The following is a 21,948-nucleotide window of genomic DNA, read 5'->3' on the forward strand; positions in this document are numbered from 1 at the left end:
GGTCCAGCACTGAACCTTGGGGTACACCACTTATAACCTGGGACCATTCTGAATAGGAATCATTGACCACAACTCTCGGGACACGGTCCTTCAGCCAGTTTTCAATCCAATTACAAACTATACTTTCCAAGCCTATAGACCTTACTTTACCTATTGAACGTCTATGAGGGACAGTATCAAAAGCCTTTGCAAAATCCAGAAACACTACATCCACAGCTGCCCCTCTGTCCAGGCTACTACTCACCTCCTCATAAAAACAAATTTAGGTTAGTCTGACAACTTCTGTCCTTGGTAAACCCATGCTGGTTATCACTTATAATATTATTTACAGTCACATACTTCTGTATATAGTCCCTTAAGAGTCCTTCAAACATTTTTCCCACTACAGAAGTTAAACTAACTGGTCTATAATTACTTGTGAAGGACCTAGATCCTTTTTTGAATATGGGCACCACATTTTCCTTGCGCCAATCACTTTACACTGTAACAGTACCTAGAGAATCTTTAAAAATTATAAACAGGGGCACAGCAATGACTGAACTGAGCTCTTTAAGCACTCTTGGGGATAATCCATCTGGACCCAGAGCCTTGTTCACATTTACCTTATTTAACTTAGCTTGGACCATATCTATAGTTAGCCAATTGAGTATATTACTGGATGTACTAACACCCCCAGCACCACAGATATCAGCTCCTTTCTCTTCTTTTGTATATACAGAGCTAAAAAAAACATTTAGTAACTCTGCCTTTTCCTTATCTTCAGTGACTGTCCCCCCTCCCTTTGCCATTATTTAGGCGACCGACCTGCTTCGACCTTGGTCTTTTAACATTTATACATTTAAAGAATTTTGGGGGATTTGTTTTGCTCTCTTTTGCTACCTGCTGTTCGTTTTGTATTTTTGCAAATTTTATCTCCTTTTTACAGATTTTATTAAGCCCTTTGTAAACTTCAAAGGCTACAGCTGACCCCTCAGATTTGTATTTTTTAAATGCATTTTTGTCATTTATTGCTCTTTTTACGGTAGCTATAAGCCATGGGGGGATTTAATTTTAGCCGTTTATACTTGTTGCCTAAATTAATAAAACATTTTGTGCAATTACTCAATGTAGATTTAAAGCTCTCCCATAATTATCCTCAGTATTATGATGTGACAGTAGCTGCTCCCAGTCTATGCCCTGAAATGCTGCCCTCAACCCAGGGAAATTAGCCTTTTTAAAATTCTGTGTTTTTGCTGTGCCTGACAGCATTTTCTTCTTATAGTTTAGAGAGAATATAATTATATTGTGGTCACTATTACCTAGTGTTTCTCGAACAGTAACATTTCCAACAAGCGCTGCATCATTAGAAATTACCAGATTCAACTGCAATAGTGTAATATTGCAGTCTATGGAGTACTGACAGATATCTTACTTTGGCAAACCTGGAAGCCTTCACAAGGCCCCAGGCTACCAAAGCAACTGAGTTCACTGTATGATGACACAATAATGGAAGCCCCATCCCTCTACCTAGTCCCTAAGATGCCGCAGTCACAATTGCCAGCATTGGAGTCATCTCAAATCCCGTTCACTGCTGGTGGGTCTCTGCTTTATTATACAGTTGGCACCTGCTGTGTATGCAGAAAGCTCAGCTCGTGACTCTGTTCTATACAACCTCCTAACACAAATGATGTACGTGTGTGATTAACCCCGCAACGCACAAAGGATTGAAATTGCAATCCTTACAATAGATTATCAATATCAAATTAGCAGAGGTCCAATTCCCAGTGCCCCCACCAATCAGCTGTTTTCAGAACCCAAACCAGTTGCTAGAACTATAGAGTTTTATTCACTGTGTAGTGAATGAAAGAAGAGTTGCAGTAACTAGGACTAGCCACTACATGGTAAAAGGAGCAGTATAGTTCTAATGTCTGGTTTCAATGCCAGAGCTTCTGATATTGATAACCTATCTTAAGAACAAGTCATCAATAAGTAAGTCCTGAAAAACCCTTTTAACAAAATTTAAGAAAAGTTGAGATTAAACATATCTGTATCTGTCAGTGCTTTGCAGACTATATTGGTTGGCTGAAAGGATTGTCCCATATAAAACGTTGTAGGTTGGCTTTCACTAGATGGCATTTTGAGCATGTTCAGTACTTCCTAGGGTAGCCTATACAGTATTGTGTATGGTACATTATTTTGTATACAAGTATCCAGTTGCACATATTCCTTAAAGAATACCGATAATCTAAGTAATATAATTAAAATCACTGCTAAATACTAGAATCAGTTTGTTTTAACTTGTTTAACTTGTTTTAGGGACCTCATGGTGTGCCTGGACTGAAGGGTGGTAGAGGAACCCAAGGGCCCCCTGTAAGTAATATAATTATATATATATATATATATATATATATATATATAGTACATCTATAATTCTTTATTACTTTTTAGGGAGCAACAGGATTCCCTGGATCTGCTGGAAGAGTTGGCCCTCCTGGTTCCTCTGTGAGTAAACCCTGAAGATATTCAAAATTTGTTTTATTTATATTGATCAATCATATCATGGGTATCTATTTTGGCATTATTAACAGTTTTACTGTACTTAAGATATAAATCTATATATTTTTAGGGAGCCGTTGGTCCTCCTGGTCCTATTGGTGATCCAGGAAAGGAAGGTCCACCAGGTCTACGTGGTGAACCCGGTGCTCATGGAAGAATTGGAGACAGAGGTCCTTCTGGCCCATCTGGTAGTCCTGGTGATAAAGGAGATCCTGGAGATGATGGACAGCCAGTAAGTTAGAAAGTTAAAAGTAAAAAATATATAGTAGAAATAAGCATATTTTTAAAAAAAATATGTGTAAATATATTTATTTTTATGTTGTTGCACTGAAGAATTATGAATAGTTAACAATATTTAACTATTTTGTTCAGGGTCCTGATGGCCCACCAGGTCCATCTGGAACAACTGGTCAAAGGGGTATAGTTGGAATGCCCGGTCAAAGAGGAGAAAGAGGCATGCCTGGACTTCCAGGGCCAGCTGTGAGTATCCTGACAAAAGCTTTACATGATTTATATTACTGTTTGACTCTGTGGGAGTTTTTAGCACATAAAATCCCTAGTTGTATATAAGGTCTGCAAGGAGAAGGAAGTCTGTATTCTAGTGCAGTTGTATACAATAAACAATACAGCAGCTTTTACATTTTATGGATATGTTCCATTTTAATGCATTATGGATAATTAGTTCAGGAGGATTTACAGTCAGAAATATTTGGGTTTTACCCAGCATTTGTTTCTCAAGCTATTGACCTCTGGCAGATCACCACAGTTTAATTGCTTGCTCATTCTTTTTAGATATATTGAAATGACTAATGCGGTTTAATACAATAGAGGCGTTATGAAACTTCTCCAACAGATTAGAAGTCAAAAGTCAAATGTGATGTTTGCCGAAAAGAGGTGTAACTGTTGTAATTGTGCCCAGTCTAAGAGCTCATGCACATGACCGTGTGCTGGCCGGGCCCGTGCTGCAGACCACAAATTGCAGTCTGCAATGCACAGGCACTGACCGTGGGGCAGCCGCATGCGGATCGCGGACCCATTCACTTGAATGGGGTCCGCGATCCGCATTCGATGGTCCGCACCGCAAAGAAGTAGTGCATGCACAACTTTTTTGCGGTGCGGAGGCATGGCCAGAAACACCACTGAAGCACTACATTGTACTTCCGTGGGGTTCCGATCCGTGCTTCCGCACCGCATCTCTGGGTTTGCGGACCCATTCCAGTGAATGGGTCCGCATCCCTGATGCAGAGTGCACACAGCCGGTGCCCCGTGTATTGCGCACCCGCCGTATGGGGGCGCAATACGGCTACGGCGGAGCAACAGCCGTGTGCATGAGCCCTAAGGAGGAGATTGATATGTGATTACACTGTATATTAAAGTGAAGCAGGGTTCCAGCAAGACAAATATTAGATTATGGTTATCAAGAATTTAGTAGAGAATTATATACAGAATCAAAATAAAATGCTTGATACTTTTGCCAAAACATAATTAACCCCTTCAGGACTGGGCAATTTTCTGTTTTTTGCGTTTTTATTTTTGCTCCCTGCCTTCCTAAAGCCCAATTTTTTTTATGCATTCATTTACATAGCTGTATAAGGGCTTGCATTTTTCAGGAAAGTTGTATTTTCTAATGGCACCATTTAATAATACATACAGTGTAGTGGGAAGCTGTAGTATGGAATTTGGAAAAAAAAAACACAATTCTGCCACAGTTTTTTTGGTTTTAGTTTTACCGTGTTCCCTATGAAGTAAAACTAACCTATTGCCTTCATTCTCTGGGTCAGTACGATTACAATGATACCATATAAATAGTTTTTCCTATGTTTTAGTACCATATTGGATAAATACTGTTAAAATGTAATAGTATGGATGATCTTGGTAAAAAGGAAAGTTCAGCAGCTCTCACCTGCCCCCTCCTTCACCTGTGAGCACGGAAAGCCCGAGTCAGGCCCGGGTAGCATAGATGCGAAAAAGATTCAAGAAATCCAGCTCCACTTCGATAAAAGGAATCTTTATTTTGCTTACGGTAAAATCTCATCCAAATATGGTTACAAAAAGTCTTGTCTACGCGTTTCGGGCTACCAGAAACAATTCCAGCCCTTCCTCATGACACGGTAAGACATTAAAAGTGGCACCTTTTAAAAGGGAAACTGCACCTGTTTTCACTAATTGTGTTCACATGACTGCAAATGCACTCAAAAGAGTGCCACGCCTCTGAACAACTCTTCTCATGAAAAAAAAAAAAAAAACAACATACAATACATAGTAAAAGAAACTATGCAAGAAACACAAATCACAGCTAAGACAATATCCCGTCAGAGGGAGTAATAATCACAGGTAGTATGTATGTATAATTGTTAGGTCACAGGGTACCTCCTGCTATAAAACGTAGCCTTTAATATTAGTTGTATATAAAATAACAAACTCCCACAGACAAACAAAACATAGAATTGAAAAGAAAGAAAATAGAAAGATGACACATCAGGGGTATGTATTGTATATGCTCAGTGGCAATACTCCTACTCCTCAATTGTGGTTTGAGGATATAGAGATATAGGCAAGGTGATCTCTTGTGATTTTGGGCCTGTCCCTAGATATGGCCCTCTACTATACAGTTCCTGCCTACAAGTCTTGGAGATCGACATATGCGTGCAACAGATGTCCACACCTATAGCTCCCTTTGGTCTTAAGCCAGACTGGTTGTGATTTTTTCTTTTCCTGGTATAGACTAGGGCTGACATAGTTTGCGATTCTGGGCGCTCTTCTAGCTGCACATTGGACCCCATCTGCAACTATATCAGTCCATTCCTTGTCATATGCCAGGACAGGAAAAAGTTTTTTTATAATGCAACATATTTGTTTAAACTCTGTACTGTATTGTGTAACAAACAGATTGTTCTTCCTGTTACTATTACTTTTAGAGTTTTTGTTGTAATTTTTGTTTCTGTTAGTAACTGTACTGCGGGGTTCACCCCCCTTCAGCACATTTTCCTGTCTTGGATAAACCAGGGATCCTCTTTCAATAATTGAAACCTGTTGTATTACATCCTCAACTTGTTTTGTGCCATAAGCTCTTTTATATAATCTGTGAGAGATATTTTCAGCCTCAGTCAAGAAGCTTATTTCATCCGTGCAGTTTCTTCTTGCACATATTATCTCACCCCTTGGTATATTGGCTATGACATGTTTAGGGTGACAAGATGTAGCATGTAGTGTGGTATTCCCTGCCATGGGTTTTCTATAAGTGCATGTGAGGACTTGATTGGTGGAGGGATCCCCCCTCAGGCGCAAATCCAAAAAAGAAACCTCCCGTATATCATGGTGGGCACTAAAAGAAATAGTGTCCACACAGGAGTTAATATAATTACAGAAGGATGGTATGGCCGCCACATCACCCGTCCAGATTAGGATCAGGTCATCAATGTAACGACCATACCACCTGATGTGATGCCAGAAGGGGTGGATGTCGATGAGGAGAAAGCTCCTTTCCCTCCATGCCATAAATATATTGGCTATGGAGGGAGAGAACTTAGCCCCCATCGACACCCCCGATATCTGAAGATAAAACTTGTTGTTGAACATGAAAAAGTTGCGCCTGAGGAGGAAGTCCACCACCAAAAGTACATATTTCTGCAAGCCTGAAGTAATATTCCCATATGTCTTTAAGAACCAGGCTAGAGATTGTATGGCCAGTTCATGCGGAATATTTGTGTATAAAGACACAACATCCGCTGTGATCCATGTATAATTTGAGGACCATTCAATTTTCTCAACTATTTGTAAAACGGACGCTGTGTCTTTAAGAAAACCAGATATAAGTGGTATAAGCGGTTGGAGTATGGAATAAACCCATTGGGAGATTCTTTCAGAGACGCAATTGACGCAAGTTCAAGTTCTTGGACGCAATGCCTATGATGTCTATTTATTTGATTGGGGTTTTTTTATTCTGGGAAATAGGGAAGTGATTTGAATTTTTTTTATTTATTTTTTATTTAAAGCTTTTTTTTACTTTCTTTTGGGCCCCAAAGGGCCTAACATTATGCAATTGTTAGATTGCCACTTCTATTTATAATCGATTGACAAATAAAAGATTGATTATATTGCAATGTAGCACTTCCACCTGCAGGTCTACATTGAAATATACCTGTAAAAGCAATCAGAGCCTCAGTAGGCTCCAGTCTTTCACAGACAATGAATGGCTCCCCCATTCACTGCATGGGCGAGCTGTTCCATGCCCAGAAGCACATTTCTTAACCCATTTAGGACACAGACATATTTCACCTTAAGGACCAGGCCATTTTTTGCAAATCTGACCAGTGTCACTTTATGATATGATAACTTTAAAACGCTTTTACTTATCCAGGCCATTCTGAGATACTACCGGATAAGGTGGCAGTTTTTTTTTTGGGACTATTTTTAGGGTACATATGATTTTTGGTTTATCTATAGTACATTTTTGTGAAGCAAGGTTACCAGAAATAGAAATTCTAAAATTTCATCTCCATTTGCCAATAACTCTTGTGGAACACCTAAAGGGTTAACGACGTTTGTAAAATCAGTTTTGAATACCTTAAGGTGTGTAGTTTCTTACATGGGGTAGCTTTTATGGAGTTTTTACTGTAGGGGTGCATCAGGGGGGCTTTAAATGGGGCATGGTGCCAAAAAAAAAAGGCCATCAAAATCTGCCTGTATGCCCTGCCATTTGGTCATACAGCAGTTTACAACCACATATGGGGTGTTTCTGTAAACTGCAGTATGAGGGTAATAAATATTAAGTTTTGTTTGGCTGTTAACCCTTGCTTTGATATTGGAAAAAAACGGAAAATGGAAAATTTGCCACAATTTTTTTGACAGTGTTCATCTGAGGGGTTAGGGGGGGTAATTTTATAGAGCAAATTATAACGGATGTGGCGATACCTAATATGTCTACTTTTTATTTATTTATGTTTTACACTATATTATCTTTTTATAAACAAAAAAAACATTTTAGTATCTCCATAGTCTAAGTCATTTTTTTTTTCGTTTTTAGTCGATTATCTTAGGTAGGGGCTATTTTTTTGCGGGATGAGAGGACGGTTTTATTGGCACTATTTTGGGGGGCATATGACTTTTTGATCGCTTGCTTTTTTTTTTTTTTTTTTTTACCGTGTTCATCTGAGGGGTTAGGGGGGGTATTTTTATAGAGCAGATTATTACGGACGCGGCGATATCTAATGTTTTACTAAATAATATTTTTTAACAATTTTTTTTTTGTTTTAGTGTCTCAAGTCTAAGAACCATCGTTTTTTTATCCGATTGTCAGTGGTTAAATTGGGATATAAATTTAGTACTCTATGGAAGTGTGGTACTACCTGAAGCAACCAGTAATGCAGAGGGCCCGGATGATCGGGGCACGTGTCACACTGAGTAGTGGTGTCCTTCTGTATCCCCCTCCTGTGACACACTCTGCACTTTTTTTCGGTACGTCCCTTCTTTCCAGTATGGGGGACCACACCTGGAAAGTGTTGGCCAGGGACTATCCGGATGCCTCCAGTTCCCGAGGTACTCCGGCCTGCTCTTTCCCGGTCAGAAAAGATCAGGGCCTTGAGGACTGTCTCATAGAACTGAAGGAATGTCCCGGTGTTGCCAGCACTCCGGGACAGCACAAAAGAGTTGTACAAGGCAACCTGTACCAAGTAGATTGTACCATGCTCGGGTTTTGCGCATGGCGTTATATGACTTGAGGACTTGATAAGAGAAATAAACTTCTCCCATATACCGATTGTAGTCGACGATACAATCGGGCTTGAGGACCGTTGCCGCGGTACCTCACACAGGGACAGGGGTGATGCCGTTACCATGAATTGTGGACAATACAAGGGCACGGGTCTCACCCCTGGGGATAGGTACGCACAGAAAAATAAAAAAAACTGCCTGCACCCCAAAAAAGTTGTGGGGGGAGGGAGGCAGGGGAGCAAGCTGCAGCACCCCTGGGGGTGTAGGGTCACACAGCTGTACTGTGTATCCCAGACACCCGATTTAGGGTGATGCAATCAGTAACTGTTTTTTTTTTTTTTTTTTTTAACTAACTTTCCCTAAATATCCCTGCCTAATCTAACTTGTCCCTAGCCTTTCCCTAAATACCTGGGGGTGCTGGGGCACAGATCGGGTGCTGGCTGGATCCTGAACTCTTCACAGATGGGGGGGTTCTGGCTCTGAGACACGTGCAGCGCTCCTCTCTCCTCGGGCTCCAGGACACAAAAGGAGGAAGAGAGGAGCGCTGCGATGATTTGAACCTCCCGCCCGCCGAGCCGACCAATAGGAGACGATCCTGAGAGGTGATGTCACATCACCTCTCAGGATCGCAGGATGGTGATTGGTGGTGTATTATCACACCACCGATCACCATCCTGTTCCAGGTTATCGGGTCCCCAGAGATCCGAATAACCCGGAAACAAAGCAAACCGCAGGTCTGAATTGACCTGCGGTTTGCTGCGATCGCCTACACGGGGGGGGTCACAGGACCCCCCGGTGCATTGTCCCCAGGTGCATGCTCAATGATTTGAGCAGGCACCGGGTTCCGATCACCGCCCACCGAGCGGAAATACATAGGACATACCGGTATGTCCTGTGTCCTTAAGTATCAGGACATCAGGGCGTACCGATACGCCCTATGTCCTAAACAGGTTAAGGGTTTTGCACTCTCAGATACTGCATCTGAGAGGTAAAATGTCTGCATTCGGCATTAGTGCAGATTGCAGACATTAGTCCCGGGTATCTACTTTATGAAACAACAGAAACCCAGCAGCTATAGCGCCAGATTCACTTGTGAGCGGGTGCCATTTTTAATAACTGGAAGGGTTTAATTTGTTAGGAAATAAATGAATAAATGTTGACTATATTTAGTGTTATTTAATATTTTGCATGCACTAAACAAGTTCTTATTATTTTATGTTTACTAGTGTTGAGCGAATCAAAGCATCCGAAGTGGAATTTAATCCAAAGTTTAGGAAAAAATTTGATTCACCACAAAGCCAAATTTATTGCGTTTAGCGATAATGAAAAAAACGTACTCACATTCTCTCGAGAGGCAGTCCGCTCCACTCTTGAGTTGAAAAGACCTGCCAAAGGACCTGCGCTGAGCATGATGACGACACTGCATGCTAATAGTGCAGGTCTTTTCCACTAAAGAGAGGAGCAGACTGCTTCTGCACAAGCGAGTGGATGAGTTGAGTAATTTTATTTTTTTTGTAAAACCAAAAGGCCGTATTGCACTAGCGTGTGACAGTTTTAACAGCTATTAGACTGATGCAATTCTGTCTAAGAGGTCGTTAAAAACTGTCCCATATATTGATAGGCTTAAAAGTGTTTTAACATAGCGTTTTGTGACAAATGAATTCGTAACAAATCTAATTTCTTGTCAAACTTCGGCTAAGCAGCCAAATCGAATTTTTCTAAACTTTGCTCATCTCTAATGTTTACCTTTGCAGGGGTCTCCAGGAAAACTAGGTCCTACTGGATCCTCAGGAGAAAAAGGTCCATCTGGTCCTATTGGTCTTCCTGGTGCTAATGGTCCTGTTGGTGAACCAGGTGCAGAGGTAAATGCAGGCCTTCCTTTTCTAGTAGACTCGTGTTGCTAGTTGCTATGCGTGCTTCTACACATTGCATTGAAAATGTATCCCTCTGAAAAGTAAAAAATATCAATTTACAGTCCTGTTTACAGATTATTTATTCTTGTCTATATCCCTCAAGTATAGATAGCTATGAATAAGCTATATTGTTGTTCATTCAATAATACCATTTTCTTATTATATGTTTATGTGGAAATAATCTCTGTACTGAGAGTACATAGCAAATGGATTTACTTTAGGTTTATAATACTGACTCTGATTGTTCAAAGGATACCAGATAACAATATTAAATATAATGAAATTTAGCTATTGAGTGAGTAATATGCTAATATGAAAATTTTTAGGGTCCACCTGGAAATGATGGTTCACCTGGACGTGATGGAGCTCTAGGAAAGCGTGTAAGTGTTCTGATTTTTACATGTATATCTAGTTTTGCTATATTTGCCATTTTGGACATAATACACAGTATGATTCAAAGTTTGATGGTTGGTATCATTTGATGGCATTCGTTTTAGCTTAAAATATGTAACAAAAAATATATTGGAGCATATTTTTATATTGGCTTTGTGATTTTAATTTTCAATTTTAGGGAGATCGTGGTGATCCAGGGCCTGAGGGTCTAGCGGGAGGTCAAGGATCTCCAGGAACACCAGGACCTGTTGGTTCACCAGGGGAAGCAGGGCCAAGAGGTGCACCAGTAAGTTATTGTATACATCTTTTAATGTTATTGTTTTTTTTTATGATAGAACAGTTACACAATTATAGATATGGTATGTTTGTTGATATTGCCTATGCCTAAGCTTTTTAAATTTCAATTATTTTCTAGGGTTCTCGTGGACCAATGGGTCCCCCAGGAAGAGCTGGAAAACGAGGCTTTCTGGTATATTGCTATTTAACTTTAACTTGATTGGTAGCATCAAATCTATGTAAAACAAGGGTTAATTTTTGTTTTTCATAAAAGGGACCACAAGGACCTCAAGGTGATAAAGGAGACAATGGTGAACGTGGAGAAAGAGGACAAAAGGGTCATCGAGGTTTCACTGGTTTGCAAGGTCTTCCAGGTCCTCCTGTAAGTGTTATTTAAAAATTACAGATTAACGTACACTAATATATATATTTTTTCAGACTTTATTTAATGTACAGTGCATTGATCAAGTGAGTGCAGCGGGCTGCCTGTTATCCACTGGCATTTCTAAAAGATGCTGATGCCAGCAGATTAACCCCTTAGATGCCATGGTCAATGCTGATCACAAGATCTAAAAGGCATACAGAGGGAGGGAGCTCCCTCTCTATCTCTATCAACTCCCTGCAATATGATCGCAGAGTGCCAATGGTTGCCATGACACCTTGAAGCCTTACAAAGCCCTCCGGGCCTGCCATGTCCTGAAACCTATGAAGCTCAGCCCCCAGGCTAGTTCTCAAAGGCAACTGTCAGTGTAATACAATACAACATGTACTTATACTGCATTGAAACAGGGATCATACCCTAAAAGTTGAAATTCTATAGTGGGACAAAAATAAAAAATAATAATAAAAAAGTGTTTTTATAAAAAGAAATCAAGTTTTGGCACTATTTACCCTCATCTTTTTTTGTTTTCTATTTTCTACATTAATGGGTTATTAACTAATGTAAAAAATTGAAAACAAAAAAAAATAAACATATTAGTTTTGCCACATCTGTAACGACCGGCTCTATAAAAATATCACCTGATTTACCCCAACAGATAACGTTGTTAAAAAAAATTAAAAATAAATAAATAAAAACTATGCCAGAACAGCCATTTTGTCACCTTACCTCCCAAAAATCATAAAATCAAGGTATCAAAAAGTATTATGTACCCCAAAATGGTACCAATGACAATGTCACCTCATCCTGCAAAAAATTTACAAAAGACAATAGTTAGAATAATAAAAAAAAAGTTTGGCTTTCAGAAAATGGCGACCCAAAAATATGATAAAAAAAAATGCTTTGTGTAAAAGTGGTAGAATGTATTAAAAAAAACTATATAAAATTGGTATCTCTATAATTGTAGTGATCAGCAGAATAAAGATAACATGAGAATTTTCATGCAGTGTGCACACTAAGAAAACCCAAAAATTGGTGCATTTCTTTACCATGCTTCCCAAAATCCTAAATAAAAAGTGATAAAAACATCTCATGTACCCCAAAATAGAACCAGTAATGGAAAATAAGCACTCATACAGCTCCTTCAATAGAAATCTTTCCCAAAAATATGATTCTTAGAAAATGGCTGTACCACGACCCCAGAGGCTGTTCAGAAGCAACATGGTGCCTGTAAACCAATCAAATCTGCTCATTAATTCCTGCAGAACACCCATGGTGTCAAAATGCTCAATTCACACCTTAATAAATATATTGAGGGGTGTAGTTTCCAAAATAGGGACACCTATAGGGTGTTTCCACTGTACAGGTACCTCAGGAGCTTTAAAATTCTAATGTAGCAGCTGAAAACCATTCCAGCAAAATCTGTACTCCAAAAGTCAAATGGCATTCCTTCCCTTCCGAGCCTTACCATGTTCCAATACAGCAGCTTATTACCATATTTATGGCATTTCTGCACCCAATAGAACCCCCTTATCAATTTAAGTAGTGTGGCCTTCCCCCCCTCATTGAACCCCTCAGGTGCCACATTCATCACTGATCATGGCATCTGAGATGAATATTTAGGACTTTCAGGGGTGGATCATTAAAAAAACAATAACATTTTAGTTATCTTATCCCTTTGAACGTGGAGAGGCCGCCACGGGCAGCTTGCTAGAAGATCCAGTGCGAAACCTCGCGTGGTGCGTGATGACGTCATATGTCACCATACACGAGCTTTCACGTGAAATTCTATGAAATGCCTATGGGGTCAAAGCACTCACTACACCCCTCAATAAATTTCATGAAGGGTGTAATTTAAAAAATGGGGTAATTTTTGGGGGGTTTCCACTCTAGGCGTATTAAACGGTCTCCAAAATCCATATGATGCTCCTTCCCTTCTGAGCCCTGTGGTATGTCCAATGCCCATTGCCCATACAGCAGTTTACAACCACACAATGGGGTCTTGCCATATTCAGGAGAAAATATGTAACAAACTGTCTGGTCCTTTTTCTCCTGCTACCACTTCTGAAAATGAAAAATCTGGGGCTAAAGTAACATTTTAATAAAAAAAAATCATTTTTCATTTTCCCAGCCACATTTTTCCAAATTCTATTGAACGCTTGAGGGAAAAAAAAAACACTCATTAAATTCTGTGATGGGTATAAAAAATGCAGTCACTTTTGGTATATGACACTCTGAGATCTCCTTAGATTTTTTATATCTTTTTCATCTCTTTTTACAAATGTTTGCTCTTTCTCTCCCTTAGCACTTATAAGCTCTTTAACACAATGAAAGCAATAGCAAATAGTTTGAGAGTGACACTGACATATATATATATAGCTATGGGTAAACGCATGGTTGATGGTGTTAACAAACAGCGTTTGAAAACACGCTCTGCTGTCACATGTGCTAAGCATTTTCATAGAAACACCTTCCAAAAAGTGTCCCTTATTGGGGGCAGCTAATGTTTAATCCCTTTAGGACTGCTGTCATACACCTGTTCGCCACAACCTGTTTTACACAGCAGACACCTAATGCTTATTAGTGATGAGCGGCAGGGGTCATATTCAAATTTGCGAAATTCTGTGATGGGTATACAAAATGCAGTCACTTTTGGTATATGACACTCTGAGATCTCCTTAGATTTTTTATATCTTTTTCATTTCTTTTTACAAATGTTTGCTCTTTCTCTCCCTTAGCACTTATAAGCTCTTTAACACAATGAAAGCAATAGCAAATAGTTTGAGAGTGACACTGACATATATATATATAGCTATGGGTAAACGCATGGTTGATGGTGTTAACAAACAGCGTTTGAAAACACGCTATGCCGTCACATGTGTTAAGCATTTTCATAGAAACACCTTCCAAAAAGTGTCCCTTATTGGGGGCAGCTAGTGTTTAATCCCTTTAGGACTGCTGTCATACACCTGCTCGCCACAACCTGTTTTACACAGCAGACACCTAATGCTTATTAGTGATGAGCGGCAGGGGTCATATTCAAATTTGCGATATTTCACGAATATTTTGTAGAATATTCGTCGAATATTCGTCATATTCTACATTTTTTTAACTCGAAAAATCGGCAAGGTAATTATCGCGTAATATCATGCTATAGTGCTATATATTCGTTTTTTAAAATATTAAGTAACTTAAGCAGGGAGGAATCATGACTTCAGATGGAAAAAAATGCTGAATATTCTAAAAAACAAATATATAGAGCAATATAGCTAATATAGTGCTGTATTTGTTTTTCAGAATATTCATAATATTCTAAAACAAGAATATATAGCAATATAGCGAATATTTGAAAAAAAATAATATAGAGCAATTTAGCTAAAATAGTGCTATAATCTTTTTTTTAATAGTCGTAATTTTTTTCCAATCTAAACTTCAGATGAGAAAAAAAATTACAACTATTAGACAAAGAAGATTATAGCACTATATTAGCTAAATTGCTCTACATTAGTTTTTTTGAATATTCTCTATATTGCGATATATTCTTGTTTTAGAATATTACGAATATTCTAAAAAACAAATATATAGCACTATATCGAATATATTTGTTTTTTAGAATATTCGTCTTTTTTTTTTTCAATCTGTACAGTTTTTCCACTTTGGCATACTCCTCCCCGACAAGCGTCCCCGTCACCATGGGAACGCCTGAGGGTTAGAATATACCATCGGATCTGAGTGTTCACGATCTTACTGAGATCGTGAAAACTCAGATCCAATGGTATATTCTAACCCCCAGGCAAGCGTCCCCGTAACCATGGGAACGCCTGGGGGTTAGAATATGAAACAACTGTACAGATTGAAAAAAAAAAAGACGAATATTAAAAAAAACTAATATATTCGATATAGTGCTATATATTCCCATCTAAAGTCATGATTCCTCCCTGCTTAAGTTGCTTGTGGGCCAATGACTCATTGGCCCACAAGCAAGAAGCAGGGAGGAATCATGTGTTCAGATGGGAAAAAATGACAAATATTCGCTACAACGAATATATAGCACTATATTCAAAATATTCTCAAATTCTCTAAGTTGCGATATTCGAGATAACATTTCGCTATTCGAATATTCGCGCTCAACACTAGTGCTTATGTTTTCAATTTGCGATAATGCTGACACATTTAGACCACAGACACTTAACCACTCAGATGCTATGGTAATTGTTACCATGTCATCTGAGGTGACTTTCAACGAGAGCACTACAAAAGCCTTGACCGTGTGGAGATTGGGGAAGTCCTCTCCTGCATAACGAAAACCAGATGGGTCCGTTATGCAGCCCATAAACTTCTAATATGACAGAATGCAAAACAGAACACCTCTTAAAGGCTTCCATTTTGCATTCCGTCATAGAATTCCGTTATGGCCCATGGTAACGGAATGCATATCGGAATTGTAATAAAATCCGAATCCCAAACTCGAACTTGTAAAACACGAGTTCACTCATCCCTAATCATAGACATTGCCGTGTCCCAGAACTTTTATACTGTTAAAGGATATCTGTCAGTAGCTTTGTACCTATGAAACTGGTTGTCCTGTTGAATGTGTGCTCGGCAGCTGAAGACTTCTGTGTTGTTCCCATGTTTATATGTGCCTGCATTGCTGGAAAAAAAATGACAATATATGCAAATTAGTCTCTAGGAGCAATGGGAGCGTTGCCGTTACACTGAGGGACTCTGCTCTCTCTGTAACTGCCATACCCTCTGCACTTTGATTGACAAGGCCAGTCAGGCATGATCACGTTTACACTGCTCCTAGAGCCTTATTTGCATATATTAAAACATCATTTTTTTCAGCAATGCGAGCACATATGAACATGTGACCAACACAGATGCCTTCAGCTGCCAAGCGCACATGTAACAGATGAGCCAGTTTAACAGATACCAATCTGCTGACAGATGCCCTTTAAAATACAAAAACATGTTTATCCCGTATAGTGAACGCCATAACGGAAAAAAAAAATACTCATTTTTCACTTCACCTCCAAAAAAAATGGAATAAAAAGTGATCATAAAGTCATACACACTCCAAAATAGTCTCGCAGATTGCCCTGCAAAAAAATGAGTCATGAAGTTATTCAGGGCAGAATATTATAAAGAAGAAAATAATATTTTTTTCCAAAGTTTTTCTTTTTTTCATCATTAAAAAGCAAGAAAAACTATACAAATGTGTTATCACTGTAATTGTACTGACCCATATAATGAAGTAAACAGGTCAGTTTTACTGCATAGTGAAAGTTGTAAAAATGAAACCCATATAATCATTTAAGAATTGTGTTTTTTTTTCCAATACCACCTTGTTTGGAATTTTTTTCCAGCTTCCCATTACATCATATGCAACATTAAATGGTGACATTAGACAGTCTAACATGTCCATCAATAATCAAGCCCCCCATATGGCTATTTGAAAAAAAAATATAATAATTATTGCTCTGGGAAGGCTGGGAGTGAAAATCGGAAATGCAAAAATGGAAAATTGGCCAGTGCTGAAAGGGACACACACAGTATTATCAGAAGAAAATTGTGGCTTGTTCAGACCAAGTGTCCAAAAATTATGCTTAATGGGGGCTGCCCCTGTTTATACACACACAAATTTATTTCATAAGAAACAGTGGCTTGTTCTGCATAAGTGTACAAAGATTATGGGGGAGATTTATCAAACTGTTGTAAAGGAAAACTTGCTTGGTTGCCCATGGCAACCAATCAGATTCAACCTTTCATTTTTCAGTGCTCCTTTGGAAAATGAAAGTTTAAATCTGATTGGTTGCTATGAGCAACTAAGCCAGTATTCCTTTACACCAGTTTGATAAATCTCCCTCTATGTGTCAATGGAGGAAGAATGCCTGCCTGTATTTATACACATACTAGTGTTAATTATGAGAAGAAAGAGTACCTTGTTCTGAAGTTCAATAAGCCTGGAAAAATTATTACTTGAGAGTAGCAGCAGTACAATGTGGATATGGAAAGGGTAAGTTGTGTAAGAGTAATAGCTGGCAGCAATAGTAGCTCCAGGAGTAGCAGCAGCATAGAACAGACAAGGCATTAGATGTGTGTGCAGCAGTATTGGAGTAATAGTAGTAGTGGTGACTGTGTAGCAGTAATGGAACTGGCAGTAACATAGTAACATAGTTTTTAAGGCTGAAAAAAAGACATCTGTCCATCCAGTTCAATAGGGGATTAGCAACAGGTAGTAACAGCTGTGAAAGTAGCAGTGGTAAGATGGGGCACAATCAGCAATAGGAGATCTATTCATCGGCCTCAGCCAAAGGTGTGTGAAAATCCTCACGGTCGATGCCTCATTCAATTTTGTCAAAAGTGATGTTTTGTACACTTGCAGAGGACAATATTGCCCATTTGGGTGCGACGCCACCTGCCACTCTAAAAACTCTTTCTGAGATGACACTGGAGGTTGGAAAAGACAGTACAGAGACAGCAAACTATGCCAGTTCCAACCACTGTTCTATTCTAACTGCGCAGAAGTCCACAGGATCAGGGAAAACAGTATGCATCAGAGAAATGCCATGGGACAGGTAGAAATATACTTGGTTGTTCAGGCTGTACATTTCTGTAGGCTGATTTGCGTCAGCCTGCTGTAACACATGGAAAAACTGCTCTATCATGTTGATGATACTGAACTGGTTGCTGCTGCTGCAGCCTCTACTGCTTGTGGTAGCAGAGACGGTGGGAGTTGGATGACTAGGCGGGGGGCAGAGAGGGGCCTCCCAGACAGACACATCTGCTCACCAAGAGATGTAGCAAGCTGCATAAACAGAAGGGCATGGTAATAAAGCTACTTGGCCTTCCTTTCCACAACAGGAAAACATTCCCCCAATTTGCTTTGATAGCGAGTACTCATTAGATTGCTTTATGGTAAAGATACGCCTGCCATTACATAAGCAAGCAAGCATACAGCTTGTCATTCTAGCCAGTGTGCCCGAGGACCCTATTCTTTTGGGCCCCTCCCACCACTGAAATGATTGCTCATCCTGCCTCAGCCTTGTCCTCCTGCAAAAGGGACTTCTCCTCCTCCTCCTCCAATGGTAGCTCCTATTCCTCATCCTCCCAGGTCCTATCCAACGCACATAGTCCTCACCCTCCCCACCGCTTTTATCAGACTGTGATATGTAATCTTGGCCCCCCTGCCAATTCCCTACTCTATATTTTCCCTCACATCTGTCTGTATCTCCTCCTCCTCATGGCAGTCCAAATACTGACTGTTCTCATATGAATCATCAACAGGGAGACTCTCTTGAGTATCTTCCATAGTGTGTGGTAGGGATTTGTTGCCTCTTTTAGAGACAAGAGGGAACAGTAAATACAGAGAGGATGCAACTGAAACTGAAAGGCTTCTCTTGGGTTGCACGGAGGAGCAGGAAGAATGCTATGACCCCTGGCTCCAAGGCTCCAAGGCACAGTGTCAGATTCAGGTGACCCTAACATAATCCTGTTGTGAATGAGAGAAGGAGTGAGCTATCCTATCCACAGTCTCATCCTCTTTGTCCAAAATAATAATGTGGCTCCAGTCAGGGAGAACTGTGACCTACCACTACTAATACTACTGCTGGCCAGACGACGAGTGCTGCTACTGCTGTTTGCACTACTACCTACATTCGGACTTTCAGATGACAAGGCTTGGATCGGGCTGTGGGAAAAGTACTTATCTGTTCTGCATAAGTGGAAGGGGGTGCTTTAGCTGCGGATATCTCTTGAATGGTAGCAGTAGAAGCATGGAACTGGTCTTGTTTGAAAGCTAGAATAGTGTGGGTAAAACCTGCTTTTACTTTCGCTTTCAGCTGTATTTATTGTATCACAATTTCTAACAGTAATATCTTCCCATGTACTGAAGATAATGATGACATTCTGGTATTGTTTAAAAGCTTGGAATGCCAGCCTTCAAACAAAGCTGAGATATGAGCAGTTAAAGGGCCCCCCTCTCAGTATGGAGGAGGAGAGGGAGCAGGCTGTAGGAGGAAAGGAAAAATATATACAGTAGAAATATGGCATCATCATCACTGTAGTGACCCACATAATAAAGTTATGTTATTTTTACCACACAGGGAACACCATAAATAAATTCCACAATATAATGTTAAAATTGCTGTTTAATAAAATAAAAGTTATTTACTAAACTATATATACCCCAAAATGGTTCCTAAAAAAACAACAACTAATCCCGCAAAAAAAATAAAAAATTTTGAAGAAAAAAATTAAAGTTTGACTGCTGGAACACAAATCTAAATTTGTATGCATTATTTGTTAAACAAAAATAAATAAATTAAAATGCATATTAGCACAACCATAGCATTTCAGATGTTTTATCTGTTGTTTCTTATGTGCCTGTTTCACCTTTGCAGGGTCCTATTGGTGAACAAGGAGCAACTGGACTTCCTGGACCTTTTGGTCCCAGAGTAAGATTTGTCTTATATTTCCCACATTTACTATATATTGTTCTTTATTTAAAGTCATTTGCTGGTACAACAAGTATAATTCTGAATAATTCCAACACAGTTTATCATTTTACATGTGTAGGGCCCTCCAGGTCCAGTTGGACCTCCTGGTAGGGAAGGTAATCAAGGAGCTAATGGACCAATTGGACCTCCTGGTGTTCGAGGGACTTCTGGAGAAGTAGGCCCAGAGGTAATAATTATAGTGCTAATCATATATAGGGGTTTTCCAGTTTTATTAAAGTAAAATACTGATTAGAAATGGTTAAAACCCCATCTGCAAGACCTTCACCTCTGGTGCTTCAGCGCTGCTCCAGTCCCGCTGTTCTCCACTTCCTATCTTGGCTCTACACATCAGGAATACAAAGAAAGACACAGTCAGCTAATTACTGAGCACGGCTTGCCAGGCACTTCTGGTGTATAAAGCTACAGAAGGAAGTATGGAGCAGGGAGGATTGAAGCAATGTTGGAATAGCAATGGTAGGGGGTTGACAGAGGTAAGTAATACTTCTTTTTCATTCTTAACCCTTTCTGACCTGTTAAAAAATCAGCTCCCTGAAAAACCATTTAATTCCTTATGCAAGAGTTCATAAGCATAAATTAATACATGCCAAAAAATTGCTTTATGCTTAGGGACCTCCTGGTGATGCTGGTCCACCTGGTCCTCCTGGTCCTCCAGGACTTCTCACAGCTGCTCTAGATGATTTAATGGGGGGCTACGATGATACTGTGCCAGATCCACTTCCAGAATTTACTGATGATGAAGCTGTTGATGATGCTAAAAAGAATGATCCAGGGGTTCAAGCAACCCTGAAATCCCTCAGTAGCCAAATTGAAACAATGCGCAGTCCTGATGGCTCCAAGAAGAATCCAGCACGTACATGTGATGATTTAAAACTTTGTCATCCAACAAAGAAAAGTGGTAAGAATCTTATTAATGCTAAGTTTCTGTTTAGTTCATTTTTAAAATGCACACTGTACCTGTATAGACTTGTTCTGGTGATGAAAAAGTACAGGGTGGGCCATTTATATGGATACACCTTAACAAAATGGGAATGGTTGGTGATATTAACTTCCTGTTTGTGGCACATTAGTATATGTGAGGGGGGAAACTTTTCAAGATGGGTGGTGACCATGGTGGCCATTTTGAAGTTGGCAATTTTGAATCCAACTTTTGTTTTTTTCAATAGGAAGAGGGTCATGTGACACATCAAACTTATTGGGAATTTCACAAGAAAAACAATGGTGTGCTTGGTTTTAACGTAACTTTATTCTTTCATGAGTTATTTACAAGTTTCTGACCACTTATAAAATGTGTTCAATGTGCTGCCCATTGTGTTGGATTGTCAATGCAACCCTCTTCTCCCACTCTTCACACACTGATAGCAACACCGCAGGAGAAATGCTAGCACAGGCTTCCAGTATCCGTAGTTTCAGGTGCTGCACATCTCGTATCTTCCCAGCATAGACAATTGCCTTCAGATGACCCCAAAGATAAAAGTCTAAGGGGGTCAGATCGGGAGACCTTGGGGGCCATTCAACTGGCCCACAATGACCAATCCACTTTCCAGGAAACTGTTCACCTAGGAATGCTCGGACCTGACACCCATAATGTGGTAGTGCACCATCTTGCTGGAAAAACTCAGGGAACGTGCCAGCCTCAGTGCATAAAGAGGGAAACACATCATCATGTAGCAATTTCGCATATCCAGTGGCCTTGAGGTTTCCATTGATGAAGAATGGCCCCACTATCTTTGTACCCCATATACCACACCATACCATAAATTTTTTGGTTCCAACAGTCTTGGAGGGATCTATCCAATGTGGGTTAGTGTCAGAACAATAGCGGTGGTTTTGTTTGTTAACCTAACCATTCACATAAAAGTTTGCCTCATCACTGAACAAAATCCTCTGCGTAAACTGAGGGTCCTGTTCCAATTTTTGTTTTGCCCACTTTGCAAATTCAGTGCGCCTATCTGGGTCATCCTCGTTGAGATGCTGCAGTAGCTGGAGTTTGTAAGGGTACCATTTGCGAGTAGCTAATATCCACCGAAGGGATGTTCGACTAATGCCACTCTCCAGTGACATGTGGCGAGTGCTACGCTGTGGGCTCTTGCTGAATGAAGCTAGGACAGCCACTGATGTTTCTTCATTAGAGACAGATTTCATGCGTCCACATTTTGGCAAATCCAACACTGAACCAGTTTCACGAAACTTAGCAAGCAGTTTGCTAACTGTAGCATGGGAG

The 21,948-nt window shown here is 39.8% G+C and overlaps 1 protein-coding gene across 1 annotated transcript in view; it reads left to right on the forward strand.

Annotated features, from left to right (window-relative positions):
* Positions 1-21,948, forward strand: part of COL5A2 (collagen type V alpha 2 chain) — a 275,036-nt gene that overhangs the window by 239,006 nt on the left and 14,082 nt on the right. The window contains exons 40-51 of the mRNA XM_040439368.1: positions 2,296-2,349; positions 2,428-2,481; positions 2,606-2,767; positions 2,908-3,015; positions 10,002-10,109; positions 10,487-10,540; positions 10,732-10,839; positions 10,969-11,022; positions 11,104-11,211; positions 19,611-19,664; positions 19,786-19,893; positions 20,334-20,622. Of these exons, the coding sequence (XP_040295302.1) occupies positions 2,296-2,349; positions 2,428-2,481; positions 2,606-2,767; positions 2,908-3,015; positions 10,002-10,109; positions 10,487-10,540; positions 10,732-10,839; positions 10,969-11,022; positions 11,104-11,211; positions 19,611-19,664; positions 19,786-19,893; positions 20,334-20,622 (1,261 nt within the window). The remainder of the gene's footprint in view (positions 1-2,295; positions 2,350-2,427; positions 2,482-2,605; positions 2,768-2,907; positions 3,016-10,001; positions 10,110-10,486; positions 10,541-10,731; positions 10,840-10,968; positions 11,023-11,103; positions 11,212-19,610; positions 19,665-19,785; positions 19,894-20,333; positions 20,623-21,948) is intronic.

This window comes from Bufo bufo, chromosome 7, assembly GCF_905171765.1.
Source record: "Bufo bufo chromosome 7, aBufBuf1.1, whole genome shotgun sequence".
NCBI classification, from domain to species: domain Eukaryota; kingdom Metazoa; phylum Chordata; class Amphibia; order Anura; family Bufonidae; genus Bufo; species Bufo bufo.